The sequence below is a fragment of the Oryctolagus cuniculus genome, chromosome 17, assembly GCF_964237555.1.
Source record: "Oryctolagus cuniculus chromosome 17, mOryCun1.1, whole genome shotgun sequence".
NCBI lineage: Eukaryota > Metazoa > Chordata > Mammalia > Lagomorpha > Leporidae > Oryctolagus > Oryctolagus cuniculus.
The window spans coordinates 65,851,459-65,871,296 of NC_091448.1; the positions used below are offsets into that span (position 1 = coordinate 65,851,459).

The 19,838-nt window shown below is 65.1% G+C and overlaps 1 protein-coding gene and 1 long non-coding RNA gene across 4 annotated transcripts; one reads left to right on the plus strand and one right to left on the minus strand.

Annotated features, from left to right (window-relative positions):
• Positions 1-1,439: 1,439 nt before the first annotated feature.
• MAP2K3 (mitogen-activated protein kinase kinase 3) lies at positions 1,440-19,041 on the minus strand. Of its 3 annotated transcripts, XM_070061737.1 has the most exons (13): positions 18,755-19,032; positions 18,064-18,100; positions 8,395-8,461; positions 8,094-8,142; positions 7,354-7,467; positions 7,105-7,224; positions 6,427-6,543; positions 5,660-5,711; positions 5,135-5,262; positions 4,759-4,836; positions 2,821-2,960; positions 2,656-2,701; positions 1,440-2,236 (listed from the first exon to the last, which is right to left on the minus strand). In XM_070061737.1, the coding sequence occupies exons 2-13, from the start codon at positions 18,086-18,088 to the stop codon at positions 2,153-2,155; spliced, it is 1,020 nt and encodes a 339-aa protein (XP_069917838.1). In that variant the 5' UTR covers positions 18,089-18,100; positions 18,755-19,032; the 3' UTR covers positions 1,440-2,152. The 3 variants fall into 3 exon arrangements, with proteins under 3 accessions (XP_069917838.1, XP_008250508.1, XP_069917839.1); XM_008252286.4 differs by lacking the exon at positions 18,064-18,100 and having other exon boundaries at positions 18,755-19,041; XM_070061738.1 differs by lacking the exons at positions 18,064-18,100; positions 18,755-19,032 and adding an exon at positions 15,966-16,158.
• Positions 16,410-18,070, plus strand: LOC108176058 (uncharacterized). Its single transcript, XR_001792733.3, has 2 exons — positions 16,410-16,682; positions 17,292-18,070. It is a non-coding gene; the product is annotated as an uncharacterized lncRNA (long non-coding RNA).
• Positions 19,042-19,838: the final 797 nt, after the last annotated feature.

The following is a 19,838-nucleotide window of genomic DNA, read 5'->3' on the forward strand; positions in this document are numbered from 1 at the left end:
AAGCACAGAATCTGGGGGAGGGCATCTGGCCGAGGACCACAGCCTGTGCAAAGGCCCTGGGGTTTGCTGAGGAGCCCAGAGCAGGGGCAAAGCAGGAGGGCAGCAAGGTCCCAGGGCAAGAAGGCTGCACAGGTCTTCATGGGGCGGGGCTGCCCATGTTCTGCAAAGCCCAAGACTGCTATTGAGTATCCACCAGTCGACCCGGGGAAGGGGTAGGCGCTGCCAGGCCAGGCCCCGGCCTGCTGACCCCTGCCACCCGAGGTCCCGCGCTGTCAAACCCGCGCAGGCCCCGCACACCGCGCGCCTGCCTGAATCTTGGACGCGAGGGCGGTGTCAGGGGAGCCAGCGCCCGGGCCTCCGCCGGTCTGGGCAGGGGTCTGGGCAGGGGTCTGGGCAGGGGTCGGTGCGGGCCCCTGGCCACGCCCTCTCCGGGCCCAGGGCGTGGCTCCGGGCTGGGGGTGGGGGAGGCAGGAACGCGGGGCAGGCCGGGGCTCTGCCGCCCCCTGGCGGCCGCAGGAGGAGGCGAGCAGGGCCGCGCCCCTGTTCCTGGCTCCCGAGCGCACGAGCAAGCCACGGGTTGGGGGCGGGGCTTTGAGGTCAGCGCATTGGGTCAGCGAAGGCGAGCGACCGACCGTGGCCGCCTGGGCTGACTCACGGGTTCCATGGGCCAGGCCAGCTTCGGGGCGGGGTTGGGGGAGGCGCTCCTGGACGCCAGCACTGGCTCTGACCCTCGCCTCTGTCCACCTGGCTTGTGGCTGGCCCAGGGATGGGGGTGAGCACGTGACTCCTTGCCCAGCCGGTTAGAGGCAGGGGCAGAGGCCCTGGGGGTGGGGGTGAGCATGACACTGAGACATGTGTCCATCAGGGCGGGACCCCACAGGTGCCTGCTTATAGGAGCAAGCCCCGCCCACACCCCTCAGCTCCAGAGGGAGGCCACCTGTCCCTGCGCCTGCCACTGCTCTCATAAGCTGCAGGCAGTATAACGCCCTCAATGAGGTGGGTGGCCATGTGCAGCCCTGGACCAGGCCTGGGGGGCTGCTGCTGTGTCCAGCATCCAACATGGGTGGGCGGGGGGCACCCAGTCACAGATTGAGGTCCCTTGTCACAGCGTCCTCACCCCAATGACAAGGGCAAAGCAGAAGACGGCCCAAGTCCTTGTGGGCCCTGCACCCACGTGGGAGACTCGGAAGAAGTTCCTGGCGCCTGGCTTCTGATGGGCACAGCTCTGGCCATTGCGGCCATCTGGGGAGTGAACCAGTGGGTGGAAGACCTCTCTCTCTCTCTCTCTCTCTCTCTCTCTCTCTCTCTCTTTGCTTCTGCTCTGCCTCTGCCTCTCTGTAACTCTTTCAAATAAATAAATCTTTATTAAAAAAAAAAAAAAAAAAACAACCAGGTGGCTGCCCCAGCCTCTTGGGGAAAGGACCCAGGATGGACAATTCTTTCTTCATAAAAATATATTTTCCTTTTTTTGGTTTTTTTGTTTGTTTTTTTCCTCAAACACCACCAAAGCAAATTCATAGCCCTTGTCAAGCAGGTCCCCAGGGAGAGGGAGCCAGCGGGCTCCCCAGGCACTTCTGTGAGCCGAGACTCCGGCGTGAGCCCAGGGGACTGGGGTGCACCTGCTGCTTAGCCCACAGGGTGGAAAAGTCAATCCATGCAAGAAAAACCAGCCAAACCCACTAAGCGAAAGAAATGGGGGGGGGGGGGGATCAACAGAGGATAAATTAAAAAAAAAAAGTGAAGCGACCCCTGGCAGTGGCGGTGGGGGCCGGTGGCTGGGTCCCCCAGGTCACAGGTGCCAATGTCACAGCCTGGGCGGGAGTTCGTTGGCGGGGGGGAGCAGATCCACGCAGCTCATCCCCCACACCAAGGCCAGGACCAAAGGGTGCACAGTCCATTCAGTTGAGAGATTAAAAAAATATATACAGCTTGGCTGGCCACGGCCCACACGGCACTGGCACTTCTCCACAAGGGGGCAGCAGCGTCCAGCAGGGGCGGCCAGGCCCCTCCAAGTCCAGGGTCTCAGGTCTTCGGCGCTTGTGACCGACAGTTCCTCACACAGCCAGGCAGGAGCAGCCCCTGGCTTCGTCCTGGATGCCCAGGGCCAGGAGGGCAGTAGCTTATGGCTGTGGGCGGGGCCCCAGCTTGGCCCCTATGAGTCCTCTCCCAGGATCTCCTGCACGAAGGCAGCGATGTCTGGCTTCTTGGTTTTGTGCAAGGTGAAGAAAGGGTGCTCCTGCAAGTGACAGCAGGAGGCAATGTCACCACGTGGGTTCTTCCTGCAGACAAACTCCTAACTTCCCTGCTGGGACCACCGCCACCCCTGCCCAGGGAAGCCCTCCATGACTGCCAGAGATAGGTTTCATGGCTCCTCCACAGCCGTCTGGCCACAAGAACCAAACGCCTTCTTCCCCCTGACACGCTGCACCCTCTGCTTGGAACGCCCCCTCCTCCCAGTCTCAAAGGCCACCTCCTCCATGCAGCCTTCCCTGATGCCACTGCTTATCCCCCTGTCCCACAGGGCCTGGTGTGGTGGAGGGAGCCAGGGATGACCGAGTACTCCAAAATGAGTAAACACGGGAGCTGCCTGTCTGCACGTGGAGGGGTGCGGCCTCCCCAGGACACTGCCCCCCCAGCCCACCTGCCTGCACTTACCATCAACTCCAGGTAGCTCATGCGTTCGGCGGGGTTCTTTCTCAGGCTGTGGGAGAAGAAAGAGGCTGAGGCCAGGCTGAGGCTGTGCGTGTTTTGAGGGCCAGGGGGGAGATCTGGGGTTTGTCTACTGAGGGGCGCTCAGGGGTTCAGCAGGGCCAGACTCACCACTGCGCGGTGAAGTCCACAAACTCGGGGGAGAAGCGGTCGGCCGGGAGCTGGGGGGACGGCTCCTCCACCACCTGCTTCAGCTGCTGGAATGGGGTGCCCCAGGACTCGTAAGGGAATCGCAGGATGGCCATCTCGATCTGCAGTGGGGACGCGGGAGTCAGCAGGACGCACCCGCACCCTGCGCCAGAAGCCAAGGGGTCGGCAGGATCTGTCCAGCCCGGCCCGGCCCGGTGCCGGGAGCCAGGGCAGGCCGAGGGGCTGCAACGCTGCCTGTCCCAGTGCAACGCGGCAGCCTGGGGACTGGTGTGGCAGGCACCAGCTTTGCTAACGGCCTGCGTTCAGAAAGACTGTACCTAATCCGGGGCCCAGCCGCGCTGGAACTGTGGGAGGAGCTGGCAGCCTTGGGCCCTGCCCCTGGAAGGCAGCAGGTCACAGGTGGCTCTCACACCGGGCCTCTGGCTGCAGGGGGAACCTGACCCGATAGGGGCGCTTTGCCAGGCACCGCCTCCAGGGAGCCCATCCCTCTTGGTGGTCACTCCAACCTCCTGGGGCTGGCCCAGCCTCCCCCAGAGTCTGCCTCCTCTTGAGCGACGCTGGGTTGACCGTTCCTTCCACCTGCTGGGCCCCCAACCCCTGTTGGCGGCAGGACTTTTGTGGAAGGGCCAGGCTGGCTTACAGGGAACCCTGGGTTCGGGTTTTGGCTGTTAGAGCCAGCCCAGGCCCCCTGCCTGCAACAGCGCAGAATCCGTGGGTCCAATGCATGGCCCGGCCAGCAGGCCATGTTGAGGAGCGGAGACGATCCAGGCTAACACGAAAGGCCGGCCCGCTGTTGGCCAGCACGGAGCAGCCCAGACGTGGCCACGCCCACGGAGGGGCGGAGTTGCACTGTGGTGGGTAGGGGCGTGGCCACACAGTATCCTCTTTTCCCTGATTCCAATCTGTACCAAGGGCCCAGTAGGGGTGGGGGGTGATACTTAGAAAGGCAGAAATGCTTTTCTGGGAATTCCTTCTAAAGAGCTCAAAAAGTAGGGGGGCACCTACTATTCTCTGTATTTAAATCAGGTTCTATTACTTTCGTAACCCATGAGGCAAAGAACTAAACTACACCAGAGAGCCCAGCCCAGGCCAGCCGTCACCCCAGCTGGTGGCAGGTTCTCAAGCCAGGGGCGGGCCTGGGAGCCCCCGAGTCCTAGCTGCTCCGTTGGCAGCCCCGGAGGAAGAAGCGGCTGGAGTCAGTCTCGTGGGACTGAGCCGTTAGCTCCGTGGAGTCTGCACCAACTCCAGGTCGTTGATGTCAGTCCCAGGGGATCGCCCAGGACAGACAGACACACACACACACACACACACACACGTGCCCCTCACCCACTGCCACAGGGCCCAGGGCAGGCAGGCAAGGATTTCCCTGGCCCAGGGTGAACAGGGAAGCCTTGGATTCCAGGACACCTCCCGCTGGGCTTCGTGGAGGGGTGGGGCCGGCTCCTAGACCCCTCACGTGCCCAGCCCATCATCCCCTCCCTCCCACCCCCACTGGGCTTTCTATAACAGAGGCCGGAATAGGAGCCAGACACAATTAAACACACCTGACCCCACCCCTCCCTGAGCTCTGACAGGTATGGGGCGAGGGCCCATCCCTGCACCAGGGCCGCGGGTGCGTCCACCCCAGCCCAGCCTCCCTGTCGTTCAAGCCGGGGGTGTCTCCAGCCCACCGGCCAGGACTGATTTTGCGTGCGGATGACTGGCCTGCCTGGGGCTCGCTGGATTTGACGCTGGCTGGGCTTCCTCATGAGCAGAGAGAACACCCACTACAGGAAGGGATGCGGTGGCATGTGGTGGCCCCTAACAGGTGGGAACTCCGCAAGGTGCGTCTCCGCCCCAGGTCTGAAGCTCCACCCCCACCCCAGCCAGCCCCGCCCCCCACGCACACACACGCGTTACCATGGTGATGCCGAGACTCCAGACGTCGGACTTGACGTTGTAGCCCTTCTGGTTCAGCTCCGGGTTGATCCTCTCAGGCTGCAGGGGGGACAGGGCAAGGTGTAAGCGCCCCCTCCAGGCTGTGCCCTGCCTCACCACCCGACACCCACAAAAAGGGGGAAACAGGCCCACAACGGCCAGGCCCAGTCCTGACCTCACGGCCCCTCACCTTCCTGACATGGGGGTTACGGAGCTGGGCCCCGCAGAAACCGCACGCATCTGCCCAGGGGAGACCCCCACCCCCACCCCGCTGATGCCCAGGGACCATTCCGGGTGCGGAGATACACATCCATGGAAGGCCCCGCCCCCAGGCCCCTGGCTCCCTGAGGGCACTCACAGCCATGTAGGGTTTGCAACCGGCATCCATGGTCTTGGCCACGGAGTCCACCAGGTAGCCGCTGATGCCGAAGTCACACATCTTTACGTGGCCCTCTTTGTTGATGAGGACGTTGGACGGCTTCACGTCTGCGGGGTGGGCGCGCCATACTCAGCCCTGACCAAGGGAGACGCTGTGCCCACCCCCTGCCCCGCCTCCCCCCGTCCCCCCTTCCCCCGAGGACTGGATGAGGCTGAGGCAGGTGCTGTCAGCCCACGGTCACACAGCCAGGGTTAGCGGGAGCCAAGTCTCTCTGGGGCAGGGGCGGGGACGGGGTGGGCACTGGGCGGTCCCAGGGGCTCTCCTCCCTGAGTCATGGCCTGCTGATGAGGCCATGAGGCGGGCCAATGAATGCGACACTGATCCCCAGCCGGGACAAGTGGCCCCAGGCACGGGGCGGGAGAGGAGGCTCTGGGCTGGGCAGGGGGTCCCCCACCCCAGCTGCCTCCCCGCCCCACAGCCCGAGGCTCCTCCCACAGCACTGACCTCTGTGGATCACCGAGAGCTTGCTGTGCAGGTGCTCCAGGGCCCGCACCACCTGGGGAGGGCAGGGCCGGCCGGTGAGGATCGGAGCAGCCAGACCCCTCCCACAACCCTATGTCCACCTCCTGAGCCCCCTGCAGCCCTGCCACCCCCGCCCCCACCCGGACTCCTGCCTATGACCCAGCAGCTGCCCTGGCACCCCGGATATCCTGGCCCAGACACGCCCACCTCCTGCCCGCCCCCTCTCACCCTCAGGGTCATAAGCCCTGCCCCGGACCCCCAGGGATCCCAGGCTGTACCCCCCTCCCAGGGCCATCACACCACCGACCAGGCTCCTCTGGGGCAGAGCCCAGTCTCCCCGAGTCCCCTGCCCTGGTCCGGCAAGCTGCTGGCCTCGTAGGAAGTCACCCTGCTTTCAATGTCCCCACTCAGGGTGGACAGCCTCTGGTGGTACCAAGAAGCCCGTTGCCCTTTTCCCTCTGGCTGCCAGGATGCTCCAGCCCTCCTCCAAGACCCAGCGCTTCAATGCGGACCTTCCCCAGCCTGGCCTGCACCCCTGCAGCTGCCCTGCGCTGTGCTTGGTGGGAGGCAGGTGGAAATGCTAAGTTTCTTTTTTAACAATGGCAGGGGCTACAGAGTTGCTCTTAGAGGCCGGAGCCTGGTCTGGCATCTCCCAGCGAGAAGGCTCCGGTCTGGAGTCAGGGAGCTGAGCAGTACCAGGGGGCCTCTGGCCCTGGCCCTGGAAACCCGCCCCCGCCAAGCCTACTTACAGACACGGCGATCTCCCCCAGGATGTCCTCCGGGATTGTCATGCCTTTCTCCAGCACCTTGCGGTAGAACTTGTCCAACGACGTGTCCATGAGCTCCATGCAGATCCACACGTCTCCCTGGGGGCGGCACCGGGCTTAGCCGGGCCTGCGCGCCTGCGCCGACCTGGGACGTCGGCCTCTCCCTCTGCTTCCTAAACCCACAGCCCTCCAGGACAGCCGTGAGCCAGCCAGCAACACGGGCCTGCCTCGCTGCCCCCTGCCTTGTGGTGGCTCAGCCCTGGCTGCCTCGCCTGCCCTTCCTGCAGACCCAGAACCTCACCCCTGCACAGCCAGGCCCCGCCCCCGACCCCCAGGCTGCAGCTGCACCTGCTGGTGCATGGCTTCAGCCCCCATGCCCACCACAGGAGGGCGCTGAGAGGTGCGTATAGTCACAGACAGAGAAACGGAGGCACAGAGCAGGGCAGTGCCAGATGGCAGGCAAGGGAGCCGGGCCCGTCCCATGCCAGGGCCTGGGCTGCTTAAGATCCCAGCTGTGCAGGCTCTGCTTAGCCTGCCCCGTGTCCCCAACCCCTGGTATGCAGAAAGGCGGGGCTGAGTGACAGAGGCTCCTGGCAGACAGGCAGACTGGCGCAGGCCCCTCGACACCCCACCCCCTGCCCCCACCCTGCCAGGCCGCACCTCTCGGAAGAGCGCCCCGTAGAAGGTGACGGTGTAGAAGCAGTCCACTGTGCGCATGTTGATATCCAGGTCCATGAGCAGCCGTTTCTGCTCCTGTGAGTTCACGGTGGCCCGAATCCGCTGCGGGGAAAGGGGCTGCAGTGGAGAGGCCGCCCCGGCAGGGGGCAGACAGCCCTCGCCCGCACACCTCCTCCAGGCAGCCCTCCCGGTTGCCTCCAGGCCCTGGAGCCGAGTGGGCACGGCGCTTACCTTCACGGCCATGATGGTGCCACTCTGGGCATGCCGCACTTTCTCCACCACCCCGTAGGCGCCACGGCCCAGCTCTGAGATGGTCACCAGGTCATCGGCCTCCACCTCGAAGTTCTTGGGAGGGAGGGGCAGAATAGAGAGGGGGTTGGTGGGCACCCAGTTGGGAGCTGGCCCAGTGGGGACAGCTGGGACCGTGGAGAGAGAAGATCGGTTTTTCAGATCTGGGCTCGGTCCCTGCTGTGTGACCCTGGGTAAGTCACTGAACCTCTCTGAGCTGCTCATTATACCAACACCCAAGGGAGCCCGGGAGCTGCCCTTTCCCTCGCCCCCACCCCCGGCCACTTGAGTGCACCTGCCACGTGCAAGTCTCCCAGTGAGAACAAAAGGAAGGCCTTGCCCTCAAAGGGGCTCCTTCCACCAGGAGAGACGAGTGTGCAGGTGATAGAACAGCGATTGGGCAGTCGAGGGAGGGCCCCGGAGGTCAGGCAAGCCTGGGTGGGCACGTGGGGGCATTGGCTGGCCCAGGAGCCTGCTCCGGAGAGCGCCATGCTCACTCGGCTCCCCACGGACCCCAGGTTGCAGGGATGTCAGAGAGAAGGCGGCCCAGGGCCACGGCCAGCAACCCCAGGAGCCAGGCTCCTCCACCTCCCAGGGCCCTCCCAGCGGCTCAGCGTGGTGCGCTCATCAGAGAATGGCGAGGCTGCGCCCAGGGCTGCGGCGGCGGCGGCGGCGGCACCTACCCTGTCTCCGATGGTGATAAAGGTTCGGGAGTCCAAGTTCCGGGGTGGTCTGTGGGGGAGGGGAAGCAGACACTGAGTTCAAAGAGGGCCAGGGTGGGCTGAGGAGCTGCAGGGGACCCCAGCTGTCACATGGGCCAAGCCCCCAGGATGGGGTGGGGCACAGAGCTTCAGTGATGCTGGGACCTCCCCCCCCAACCCTCTGCCACTCAGGGCAGGGCCAGCCCCCTTCCTCGGGGCTCCCTCCGCCGGGACCCCAGGAAGCCTGTCCAAGATGAGCCGGGGGAAACTGAGACCGACTCACGTGGGGTTGGGCGCAGGCGGCTTGGACACACAGGAGATCCGTAAATCCTTCTTCCTCTTGGATTTTCCTAAAAAGAGAGAAGAGGCATCTGGTCAACCCCCAGTCCACCAACATGCCCTAGGCTCCCCAGGGACGGGCCAGGCTAGGGACAGAGCTGACTTAAGGTGCCCCCTCTCAAGGGGGTCCTGCTTCCCACTCACAGGGGCCTGAGGGTCTCCCAGCACCGGGGCGGCCCGGGGCTCAGCACCCACCCTCACAGCAATGGTACAGGTGGAGCAGCGCCCCGGGGCCCAGTTCAGGGCCACACCCCACACTGTGCTGGCCCCACACATGGCTGAGGCTCAAGCCCTGTGGGCCCGCAGGAGCTGGGCTGCACCCAGAACCCGCCAGGAGCTCACCAGGCGTGAGGGACGAGGGGACGAGGCTCGCAGCCTGTCCAGCACCGGGGCACGGGGCCAGGTCTGAGTGCCTGGGGTTTGCCAGGCCCTGCACTGGTAGGGGGAAGGGACAGTGCTAGGCCCCGACCCAGGGTGACCTGCTGACGCGCTCGCCACAGCTCCCAACTGAGGGCACAGCTGTTCGTCCCCACGGCACAGGGCGGGAACTGAGACACAGCACAGGCACCGCACGCCAGACGCGGCTGGCGTCCCATCACCAGCGGCACCGCCAAGGTTGCAATCACTTGGCGGAGGGGATGGGGACAGGAGGTACCGCCTCGTGTCGAGGGCCAGCAGTGGGGTAAAGCAGGACAGAGCAGCCATCTCAATGGCCCCGGGGCTGTGCTGTGCCCCTGCCCACGCCCCGGGGCCTGCCTGGCATCAGCAATGCAGACTGAGAAGGGACCCGGTGGGCAGGGTGTGGACAAGGCCCTGCAGCCTGCACTGTCCCCGGGCTCACAGCTCAGGCAGGGGGACTGTGCTGGCACCACACATAGGAGTGGGCACTCAGGAGACACCCAGAGCCACGAGCAGGACCAGGACCCCAGCCCGGCTGCCCTCCAGGGAGCTCCAGCCAAGCCAGGCCAACCAGCGCGGCAGCTGAGCCCGGAGCCACCTCTGCATTGCTTCCCACCCCATGGCCCGGGCAGGGCCAAGTCCAGAGACCCTCGGCCTCGGCCAGGGAGGGCCTGTGTCCACTCCTGTCGGGGGGGGGGGGTATGGCTGATGGTGGCCTGGTGGGGGGGTGGACTGAGGCAGGCTCAGCATGGATGGAGTGAGCAAGAAGCCACCATCTGAGGAAGACGCAGGTGAGAGCAGAGAGACCAGGGAGGCGCACAGATAGAAGCCCTGGGTCCTATCCTTCCCCAGAGGAGGGAAGGGACTATGCCGGTCACCCAGCACCCAGCGGGGGGCCAAGCGAGGGTCCACCCATGCCTTCCACGTGCCTGCCCCTGAGGAGGTTCCTCCCACCACCCAGGCAAGACCCTGCCACCTGCTCGGCCTCCTGGGGCCTGGGAACAGCCCGAGCCATGCCAACACCTGCCAAGCAGACAGACCCCAGTCCCTGGGCTAGCCTGGGATCCAGCCTTGAGCGGCCTCCTCTTTGGGCCCTAGCAGGCAGGGCCCACACACAGTGGCCAGCCAGCCAGCTAGCCAGGGGGCAGCCTGGTACCCTGTCCAGTGAGGGGTAGGGTCACAGGGTCTATCCCGCACCCACACCCAACTCAGGACCCGCTGTGAGTCTAGGTACCGCAGCGGCTATCAGAGGCCAGCTGGGTCCCTGTCAGATGCCTGTCCCCTGTGGGACACACTCATGGCCTATCATTCTAGATGCTTCAACAGTCCTAGGACAAAGGGTTCTTGGCCTCATTTTACTTGGGGATCAGAGAGGTGACGGCACTGGCCCCGCGTTACACAGCAAGTCAGGGATCTGGCCAATGGTCATTTCTGAGCCCAAAGGCTGTCCACAGCTCACAGTACATATTGCAGGACAAGAAATAAAAAGCAGCAGGGGGCCGGCACCGCAGCTCACTAGGCTAATCCTCTGCCTGTGGCGCCGGCACACCAGGTTCTAGTCCCGGTTGGGGTGCCAGTTCTGTCCCAGTTGCTCCTCTTCCAGTCCAGCTCTCTGCTGTGGCCCGGGAGTACATTGGAGGATGGCCCAGGTGCTTGGGCCCTGCACCCGCATGGGAGACCAGGAGAAGCACCTGGCTCCTGGCTTCAGATCAGCGCAGCATGCTGGCTGTGGCAGCCATTTGGGGGGTGAACCAACGGAAGGAAGACCTTTCTCTCTGTCTCTCCTCTCTCTCTCTCACTGTCTAACTCTGCCTGTCAAAAAAAAAAAAAAAAAAAAAAAAAAAAGCAGCAGAGAAAAGCCACAGCATGCCAGGCCAGACATGCAGAGGGATCCTGAGGCCACTTCAGTCCTGCCTCTTGGTCAAAGCTCTGGAGAAACTGGGCAGGCGCTCTGAGCCGCAGGCTGCACACGCTGGGCGGGCCCGGAGCCAAGGCCAACCCCTGCCCCACGCCCGGCTCTGAGATCCAGCACGGAGCCTGCACCCCAGGTTTTGCACCTGCAGAGCAGAGCAGAGCACCCGCCCGGCACAGCCACAGCGGGGCTGAGTGCGCCCACGTGAGCCCCCGTCTGTGAGACTTGGCGCATGGCCTCATCCCGGCCCACACACACACAGCCACCCCTCGGCAGAGGCGAGAAACCCTGTCCCGAGCAGCCAGGATCATACACAGCTTTCATTATTGACTTGAGGCTGCTGGTAACTAGCACATGTTTTATGCTAAAAATCCAAACAGAACATGTTTTGTGCTAAAAATTGCAACCAGGGGATGGGCGTTTAGCCCAGTGGCTGAGATGCCTGCATTCTGTTGGAACACCTGGGGTGCATGCGCTCTCTCTCTCTCTCTCTCTCTAATAAACTGTTTTATGCCTGTGGCTGGGCTGGGTGAGTGAGGCCTGCCCCTCCTCCCGCAGCTGGGAGAGCCGTGACCTGTGTCTGGGACAGCGCCTGCGTCAGGGGTGACCTGGGCTCTGACAGCTGTCAGAGGGAGCGGGCGAGCCCTCGGGCCACCAGCCGCTGTCACTGTCCGCCCAGCTGGCCAGGCAGCCTGGGGCTGCCCAGGTGTGGCTGCAATGGAGACCGTCACCATAACAAACAGGAAAACCCCCACGAGCTGCCGCCGGCCCCAGCTCGCAAGGCCCTGGAGCAGGCGAACCAGTGCCGGGTGTATGAGTCCTCCGGTCGCTGTGGCCTCACACAGCTCCCAGGCGGGGGGAGGTGGGGAGGGAACTGAGGCCACCCCGAGGCTACCCCGCTGCTCTAAAGGGGGAGGGGGGCGGATTCAGACACAACTCCCGCCAGCCGCTCCCCGAATGGATCGCCTTCTTTCCTACGCCAGGGCCTGGGCACATGCTGTCCCTGCTGCCCCAGAATGCCCTTCCCTACAGCTCCACCCCTGCCTCCTGGACCACCCAGCTAAGCCCCCCTCAAGGGCACCGCTCTCTGCACCCTGCCCGCAAGCACTGGCTCAGAGGAGCAGACAGCAGACCCCTGAGAGCCTGGCCTGGAGCCGTCTGCACCCCTGGCAGCTCCTCGCCCTGCTGGGAAGCCGGGATAAGAGGCCAACGGACCTCCCAGGGCTGCCAGGGCCCTGACTCTGCAAAGCCTGACGCACAGAACATCAGAGGGGCCATCTGGACGCTCCCGAGATAACGTCAGGCCCTCGGCCCCAGCCAACCCGCGTCCACCCCTCGGCAGCTCCCTGAGGGGCCTGCTTCCACGTCCGCGGTAGCACGCGGGCCAGGGAGGCAGCTGAGGATGCACGTGGCGTGAAGCCTGGCTCCTGCGTCCAGACAGGCAGGGCCAGCCCCACCGCCCCTGGGGCCTCTGACGGAACCACTCCGTCCCACCCCGTGGCTCCCAAGGGCAAGCCTTGCATGGCTGCTCTGGCTTACAGAGGGCCTTCCTGTGCAACCGGATCCCAGTCCTGGGCCTCCTGCTGTCCCCGCAGGGGAAAGAGAGAGCGGCGAGGTAGACCCCTCCCACTGGACACCAAGGCCCCAGGAAGGGGAGGGGCGGGCTGCTGTGTGGGCAGACAGACCTCCGTCCCTAACGGTTATCAGCTTCCAGAAGCCAAAGCCCAAGACGCATACTCGGCCTCTCCCTGGGGTCCGGGGCCCCCACAGAGGTCCCAAGGAGCAGGAGCAGTCAGCACCCCCAGGCAGGGCCTAGGGACCCTGGCCCAGGAGGAAGCCTGGGGTATAGGAGAAGGCAGGGCTCTATCTTGTATTGACCATCTACTATGTGCCAGGAGCGGGTCCCGCCTTCATCCAGGCGTCCTGCCACCTTGTGCCCCAGCACCGCAACCTCTGACCACACAGCCTGCCCTCGCTCTCCCCCCAGCCGCCTGGGGTCACCCTGCCCACCTCGTAGCACTCACCCCAAGCTGGGCACTCAGCGGCGGTGGTGGCTAAGGGTGTGCATAGCCCCCACCACAAAAGGTGGGCCAGCCTAAGACGCGCACAGAGCCAGGGGACCGAAATTGCAAACAGCCAACGGGCACAAGCAGCACACTGAAGTGAGGGAAGGGGACAGAGGACATGGCCTCCCTGAGCAGGGGTGTGCCCTGAGGGTGACAGGGGCAGGAGGCGGTCGTGGAAAGACCCAGGGCTCAGGGCGGCCGGGGCACCCAAGGACAGCACACGTAGAGGGGCTGGGAAGTGACGGGAAGGAAGGGACAGGCTGAGACAGGCAGGGCACAGAGCAGGCAGCAGGCAGCAGGCAGCGGCAGCCCTCCCCTCCTTCCCCCGCCAGATCTCGCTGGGCTGGACTCCCTGGCTCCCTGTGAACACCAAAATGCCCATCCCTCTTGCCCCAAAAACTCCACTTGCCCCCAGGACAGTTCATCTCCTGCAAGTATTGGGTGAGCCCTGTTCCCACTCACCCTGTGCGTGGCACTCTGGCTATGGCTCACTCTAACCCCACCCCCTCGCTACCCCCTCCAGCGTAAGCTCCACCCGCAAAGAGATCTCCCAGCCTCGACGGGGTGAGAGTCCCGTGGGGCCCCAGGCGGGATGCCCAGAGTATCTCCAAGGCACAGCAGGAGCCAGGAGTTAGAGGGAAGGGGCAGTGTGCAAGAGGATGAATGACGCCCACCACCTCCACTCACAGCCTTCCCAGGAGCAGCAAGAGAACACCCTGGCTGCTCCCTGACATTTCTGATGGCAAGCAAGGCCTGCAATTTAAGCCACACAAGAAGCAGAGGGTCAGGGCAGGCGCTGTGGTGTAGCAGGGTAAGCCTGCACCTGTGGCCCCGGCATCCCACATGGACACTGGTTCGTGTCCCGGCTGCTCCTCTTCTGATCCTGGGAAAGCAGTGGGAGATGGCCCAAGTGCTTGGGCCCCTGCACCTGCATGGGAGACCCGGAAGAAGCTCCTGGCTCCCGGCTTCAGATCGACTCAGCTCTAGCCATTGTGGCCATTTGGAGAGTGAACCAACAGAAGCCAACCTTTCTCTCTCCCTGTCTGTAACTCTACCTCTCCAATAAATAAATAAAATACATTTAAAAAAAAAAAAAAGGATAAGAGGCCGGCGCCGCGGCTCACTAGGCTAATCCTCCGCCTAGCGGCGCCGGCACACCGGGTTCTAGTCCCGGTTGGGGCGCCGGATTCTGTCCCGGTTGCCCCTCTTCCAGGCCAGCTCTCTGCTGTGGCCAGGGAGGGCAGTGGAGGATGGCCCAGGTGCTTGGGCCCTGCACCCCATGGGAGACCAGGAGAAGCACCTGGCTCCTGGCTCCTGCCATCAGATCAGCGCGGTGCGCCGGCCCCAGCGCGCTGGCCGCGGCGGCCATTGGAGGGTGAACCAACGGCAAAGGAAGACCTTTCTCTCTGTCTTTCTCTCTCACTGTCCACTCTGCCTGTCAAAAAAAATTAAAAAAAAAAAAAAAAGGATAAGAAAGAGAAGAAGGAGAGGGTCCTCCTTCCTGCCCACCTGTGACGGGGCACCCAGCACCCACACAGAGGGAAAATGCCCAGGGGCCTGCCCAGGGTACCCACGAGGACTGGCCTGAGCCCTGGGCAAGCAGCTCCAGCAGTATCTGCCCCCAGCGGGCAGTGAGCGGTGCCAGGGAGCCCGTGAGCACCCACAGTTCCTCTCGGAGTCTCGTCTCTCCCTGTGATGTTCTATGCATGGGTGCCGCAACAGGGATCTCTAAGAAAGGGCGAGCAAGGGTCAGGGGTCAGGACAAGGTCACACTCCTGACCGACTTTTGTGACCCTGGGCCATTGTTTAGTCACTCGTAAAACAGGGTGACAACCACACCCTCCCAGATGCCGGGTGACCACGAAGGCATAATGAGAGCGTGCATGTAATGTGTGTGGCACGCACAGGCCAGGGGCCCCCACGCACCAGGCTTCCAGAATCCTGTGGGGTCCTTGCCAGACCTTCCGAGAAACATGGCGGAGTTTGGGCCTGGGGTCCTGGGGAGCTTCAGGCTGTGGCCAGGTGCAGGCGTCTGTGCACGCCAACCAGTTGAAGCCCCTTCCCTCGACCAAGGCCCCGCTGCCTTCGTCATTACCACGTCTCTTAAATGGGCCAGGGCAGAGCCAGGCTGGGAACCTGGCAACCAGGGTAGGGTGCCCAGTGCCAGCGGCAGGAGGCTGAGCCAAGACACAGACAGGCAGAGGACAAGCGGGGTCGGGGCATGCCCTAAGCCCTCGCTTGGCTGTCCCGGCCCTGATGCGGTACGTCCTGCCCAATGCCAGCCACACTGCCCCATCCCTGCCCACCTCCCCCAGGCTCCATCCCCAGGAAGCCTGCCCGGCACTGGGCATGCCCGCCTCAGCATAAGCCTTCAAGGCTGGTGGTACCAGTGCCCGTCGGGGGGCACCTTCCAGCTGCTCCCCCTGTGTTTCTCCCCAGGGACCCCTGCTGAGACCCTGGCCCTCTAGGCCAGGCACCCAAGCTGGGCCTGCACCTGGGCTGCTCACCCGGCCCGGGCTCCATGCAAGTGTCCCCCATACTATGGGGCTGGCCCAAGAGGATGCATCCCAACTGCCCTCCTAGCCAAGGTTCCCCTGTTCAGCCTTGGAATGCCAGAGATAGGGCAGAGGCAGATCTGCGGGCTCAGGAAAGCCCAGGAGGCAACCCTACCTCCAGCCTAGGCACCAGTGGGGTAGGAGGCGCCAAAGCCCAGGTTCCACCTCCACTTCCTGCCTCTGTGGGCAGAGGGCAACCTTGCTGTGACCAGAACCTGACACGAGGCAGGAGTGGAATGCAGCTGTCTGCACCCGGGCAGCCAGGGTCCCCTGCACCCATTCTGCAGGTCAGGAAACTGAGGCCTGTCCTCGCTGAAAGCTGGGCCCAGGGAACGTCAGTCATTCAGAGTGCAGGGAAGGGACCAAGCGCGCGACTCGCCCAGTGCAAGTAGGGGCAGAGCTTGGAACTGAGCCTGAGCCCTTAACCACCGCCGCCACCCCACCCTCCCGCCCCATCGTCCCTGCACCGCGGCCGCCACCGGCTGACCCTGCACGGCCTCCAGCCCTCACTCTCCGAGCCCCCAGCTGCACGGCTACGCCTCAGGAGTCCCCTGGGCCAAGGGCGGAAAACAGCCACAGCCACCTGCTTCTGCTCCGTGAGCAAGAGGAAGCGGAGCCCCTTTGCCTGACAGAGGAAGTTCTTGGGTGAGCAGCCCAGCCTGCAGTCCAGGACGGGCCCCCTCCGGCACCCCAGCTCAGGGCCGGGTGCTGCTGGCGGGGCCCAGGCAAGCAGCCCCGTCCCAGCCAGCAGGCCGGTGGGCAATGCCCCTTTAAGCTGCAAGCAGCCGGCTGGCGTGCCCGGTGGGTGAGTCAGCGCCCGGTGCCCGCTGACTCACCGGAAGCCTCCACTGCCCCGGCCCTCTCACCACACAGGGCTGATGGAGAACTTTGCTCCTCTCGGGCCCAGAGCCACATGCTGGCTGATAGAGAGTTTCCTGTGCGTCACGACAGGGGTGGGGGAACTCCCCAAGGTGCCACCTTCCAGTGTTTCCGACAGCCGGGATTGGGGGACAGGGCTGTGCAGCGGGGGGGCGGGGGGGGACAGCAGCCCCAGCAGGCAATACTCTGCAGTTTCAGGGTGCCCTGTCTGGCAGCCTCCCCAAGCGGCCGAACCCAAGACGGGAACAGCCAAGGACAAATGCGGCCCGTAGACCCAGACCACGCCGACCACGTGTGTCCCAGCACCAGCTGCCCGTGACCTCTGACCCCAGCCGGAGACAGCACGTGGGCCGGGAGGCCAGGGCCCAGGCCCTGCCCAGAACACAAGCAGGACATCCACTGCAAGGCAGGAAGTTCTGAGGTAAAAGCTCTCAGGTCACCCAGCAGCCACTCCCTGCTCTGTCCGAATTCCCTTGAGCAGGTCGAGAAAAGCTCCATGCTGGGGGCCTGGGGCCCAGGAATGGGGGGGGGGCATACGAGGCAGGCCTTCTGCTCTGTGGCCTCAGACCAGCCACTCCCCACCCCACCCACCACCAGACCTCAGTTTTGCATCTGCGAAATGGGCTGGCTTGCGGCAAGCAGTCAACACTCCAAGTGCACGGGGCAGTGCACAGGATGGGCAACACTTCTGCCTCAGCCCACCCTCCAGGTCCAGGAGGGACGCGGGTGAGGGTGGGGGCGTCCCCCTGGCCAAGGCGAGCACCCAGCACAGGAATGGGACACGGGACCCCTGGGGAGACCACCATGGACACAAACGGTGCTGGGTGGAGAGCTAACTCGCTCTGTGACACCTTACAGCTGTGACACCAAGGTTCTGTTTCCTTATCTATGGAGGGCCCCTGACCCTCCACGCAACCCCCTAGGTAGGCATCATCTTGCTCCCTGGATCCCCAAGGCAGAAATAAACCCAGGGCAGGGGGTGGCCCCAAGTCACACGGCACCTGGAGCATTCTTGTCCCTTCTTCCACAGCCCTGCAACCTCAGCGGTTTATTCTGCCCTGCCTGGAAGGGCTGACACGGCTTCAAGATCAACACGGCTTCCCACCCCTTCCCGACCCTCTGGAGCCGAGGAGTGTCTGATTTCCCGGTTCCCAAGCTCCACAAGGTCTGTGCGTGGAGCAGGGCCCTCCCCGGCCACCTCCCCGGCGCGAGTGCCTGCTGAGTTACTCAGAGGTTGGGCAATGCTGTCGGGGATCCGGCCTCCGGCTTACGTAAGCCGTAATTACCCTGCCCACCCGGCTCCAGCCCACAGCCACCGCAGCCACTGGCAGCAGGGCCCAGGAAGGGCCCACACCCTCCCCAGGACCCCTCCAGGGAAGGAGGGGAGCAGAGGGGACAGCCCCTGAACAGGCACCCACTAAGTGCCCAGGCGCCCCCCCCAGGAGACTTCCCTCTTGCAGCCGCATGGCTGAGGTCTCTCCAGCAAGGGGGGGGGGGGGTTGAAAACGGCAACAGTAACGCTTGCAACAGCTACTCCCTTCCTGCACACCTACTGTGTGCACCTACTGTGTGCAGCTGAGCAGGCGCCTTGCTGGCTTGTGCACCTGCTGACCCCCTCTCTCACGTCACACGTCCCTGTCCACAGAAGTAGGTGTGACTGTCTCCCACCCCCCATCTCACAGATAAGGAAACAGACCCAGAGCCCGTCATGGGGCTCCCCAGGGCGAGGCAACAGCAGGTTCACAGAGCCCATTCATTACAGCCATGTCCGGTTTGGAAACCCCTCCCACCACCCAGCCTACCGAGACTGGGGCACGCCAAAAACATGCTCTCCTCTTCCTGAAAAAAAAAAAAAAAATTCCCCTTTCACCCTCCAAGTCTCATCCACCGCCCTCTGCATGACAAATGCTGCCGCCGCAGCGGCCACCGCACAGAAATTTCCCGGAAGGCCAGTGGCTTGCAAGAGACCCTGTGCTGAGCAGGCACCTCTGGCCCGGGGGCTGGACCTCCCCCCACCTCCGGCGTCCAGGCGGCTCAAGGCCAGCCCAAGTGCAGGGCGAAGCTTGCAAAGTCAAGACAAGAAGGAGCAGTCGTGGCGGGGGGCGGGGGGGTGTCCCGGGGAATGGGGCTGCCGGACGAGGGTCCCGGCGTGCAGGGGTTCCAGGCTGGGGGAAGACAAGACGCGAAGCCCCGAGCGCACCTGCCCCGGCAGGACGAGCGAGGAGCCGGGGCCCAGGCGCGGAGTGGGAGAGAGACCCCAGACTCGGCCCTGGGGCCGGGAGCTGGACCCGGACGGGGGGGAGGGGAGGGTCCTGGGGGCTCCTTCTTGGGTCCGCTTGTGGCGGGAAGCCCGGGAGAGATTCCAGGAGGATGGAAGGCTGGGGGCAGCCCGGCCACGCCTGCAGGCGCACTCCCCAGAGGTGGCGGCGAGGCTGCGGCCCCGGGGCGCGCTGGGGAGCTGCGGTCCCGGGACCGTGCAGAGGGCGCGCCTACCTTTGGACTGCGGCACGCCGGCGGGCTGGCCGGGGGCGGGCGACTCCATGCTGCAGGCGGGCCCCGGGCGGCGGCGGCGGCGGCGGCGGGCGGCTAAGCGAGCGTGCGGCGGACCCTCACGGGCCCGGGCGCGGCCATAGCTGCGGACGGGCGGCCCGCGCGAGGCGGCGGCGGCGGCGGCGGCGGCGGCGGCGGCGGCGGCGGCGGCGGCGGCGGCGGCGGCGGCGAGGACCCAGGCGGCCAGCAGATCCCGACTGCGGCGGGCGGCGCCGAGGCCCGGCCGGGCGACGCCGCGGGGGGCGGGCGGGGCGAGCCCGGTCCCGCGGTCGGATTGGCCCGGCGGTCTCCAGGGCCCGGCCCCTGCCTATCAGTGCTGGCCTCGGACTGCCCGTCAAACACGAACCCCGCCCAGATCCGGCCCCGCCCCTCCTCGGGAAACTCAGGCCTCGGCAGGCTCCGCCTCCCGCTGCCTGTCAAGATGCAAGCCACGCCCATGCCGGGGGGGGGTGCCCGCCGAGCGCGCGCGTCCCGCGCTGGGCCACGCTCCCAGCTCCGCAGCCCCTTCGGCGCCCCGCCCCGGGCCCCCGGGCTGTTCGCGGGAAGGAGCCAGAGGACGGTGGCGTTGTCGGTACGTTCTGCTCAGGGGCAGTCCGGTGCCCAGGTCGCTGCCTGGCGCTGCGCGGGGCCCCTGGCCTCGCTTGGGCCTCCAGCTGCCGGACGGCCGCGCCCTCCGTCTGCTCCCGCACCGAGCCTCGTGGCGGGGTCGTGGCGGGGTGGGGTGGAGACCTCAGAGGCCGCTGACCCACCTGGCCCCAGGCTTCAGGTTACTCGGGCCGGCAGAGGTCAAGAGGTCGCAGGCTGGCCTCCGGGCAGGATCTCACACGTGAGGGCGGCAGGTGCCACCCCCTACTGTGTGCACCGCAGGGGGTGATGCCCGCAGGCCGCACCCACTCAGGGGCGAGGTCCGGTGGAAAGGCGAGCCGCAGGCCGGCTCTGTGGCCCCGGAGCGGCCACCGCAGCTCCGTGCCGCGTGCGCGCCCCTGTCCCGGGTGGGAGCGCATCTCCAGCCACTCAGGCCTGCAAG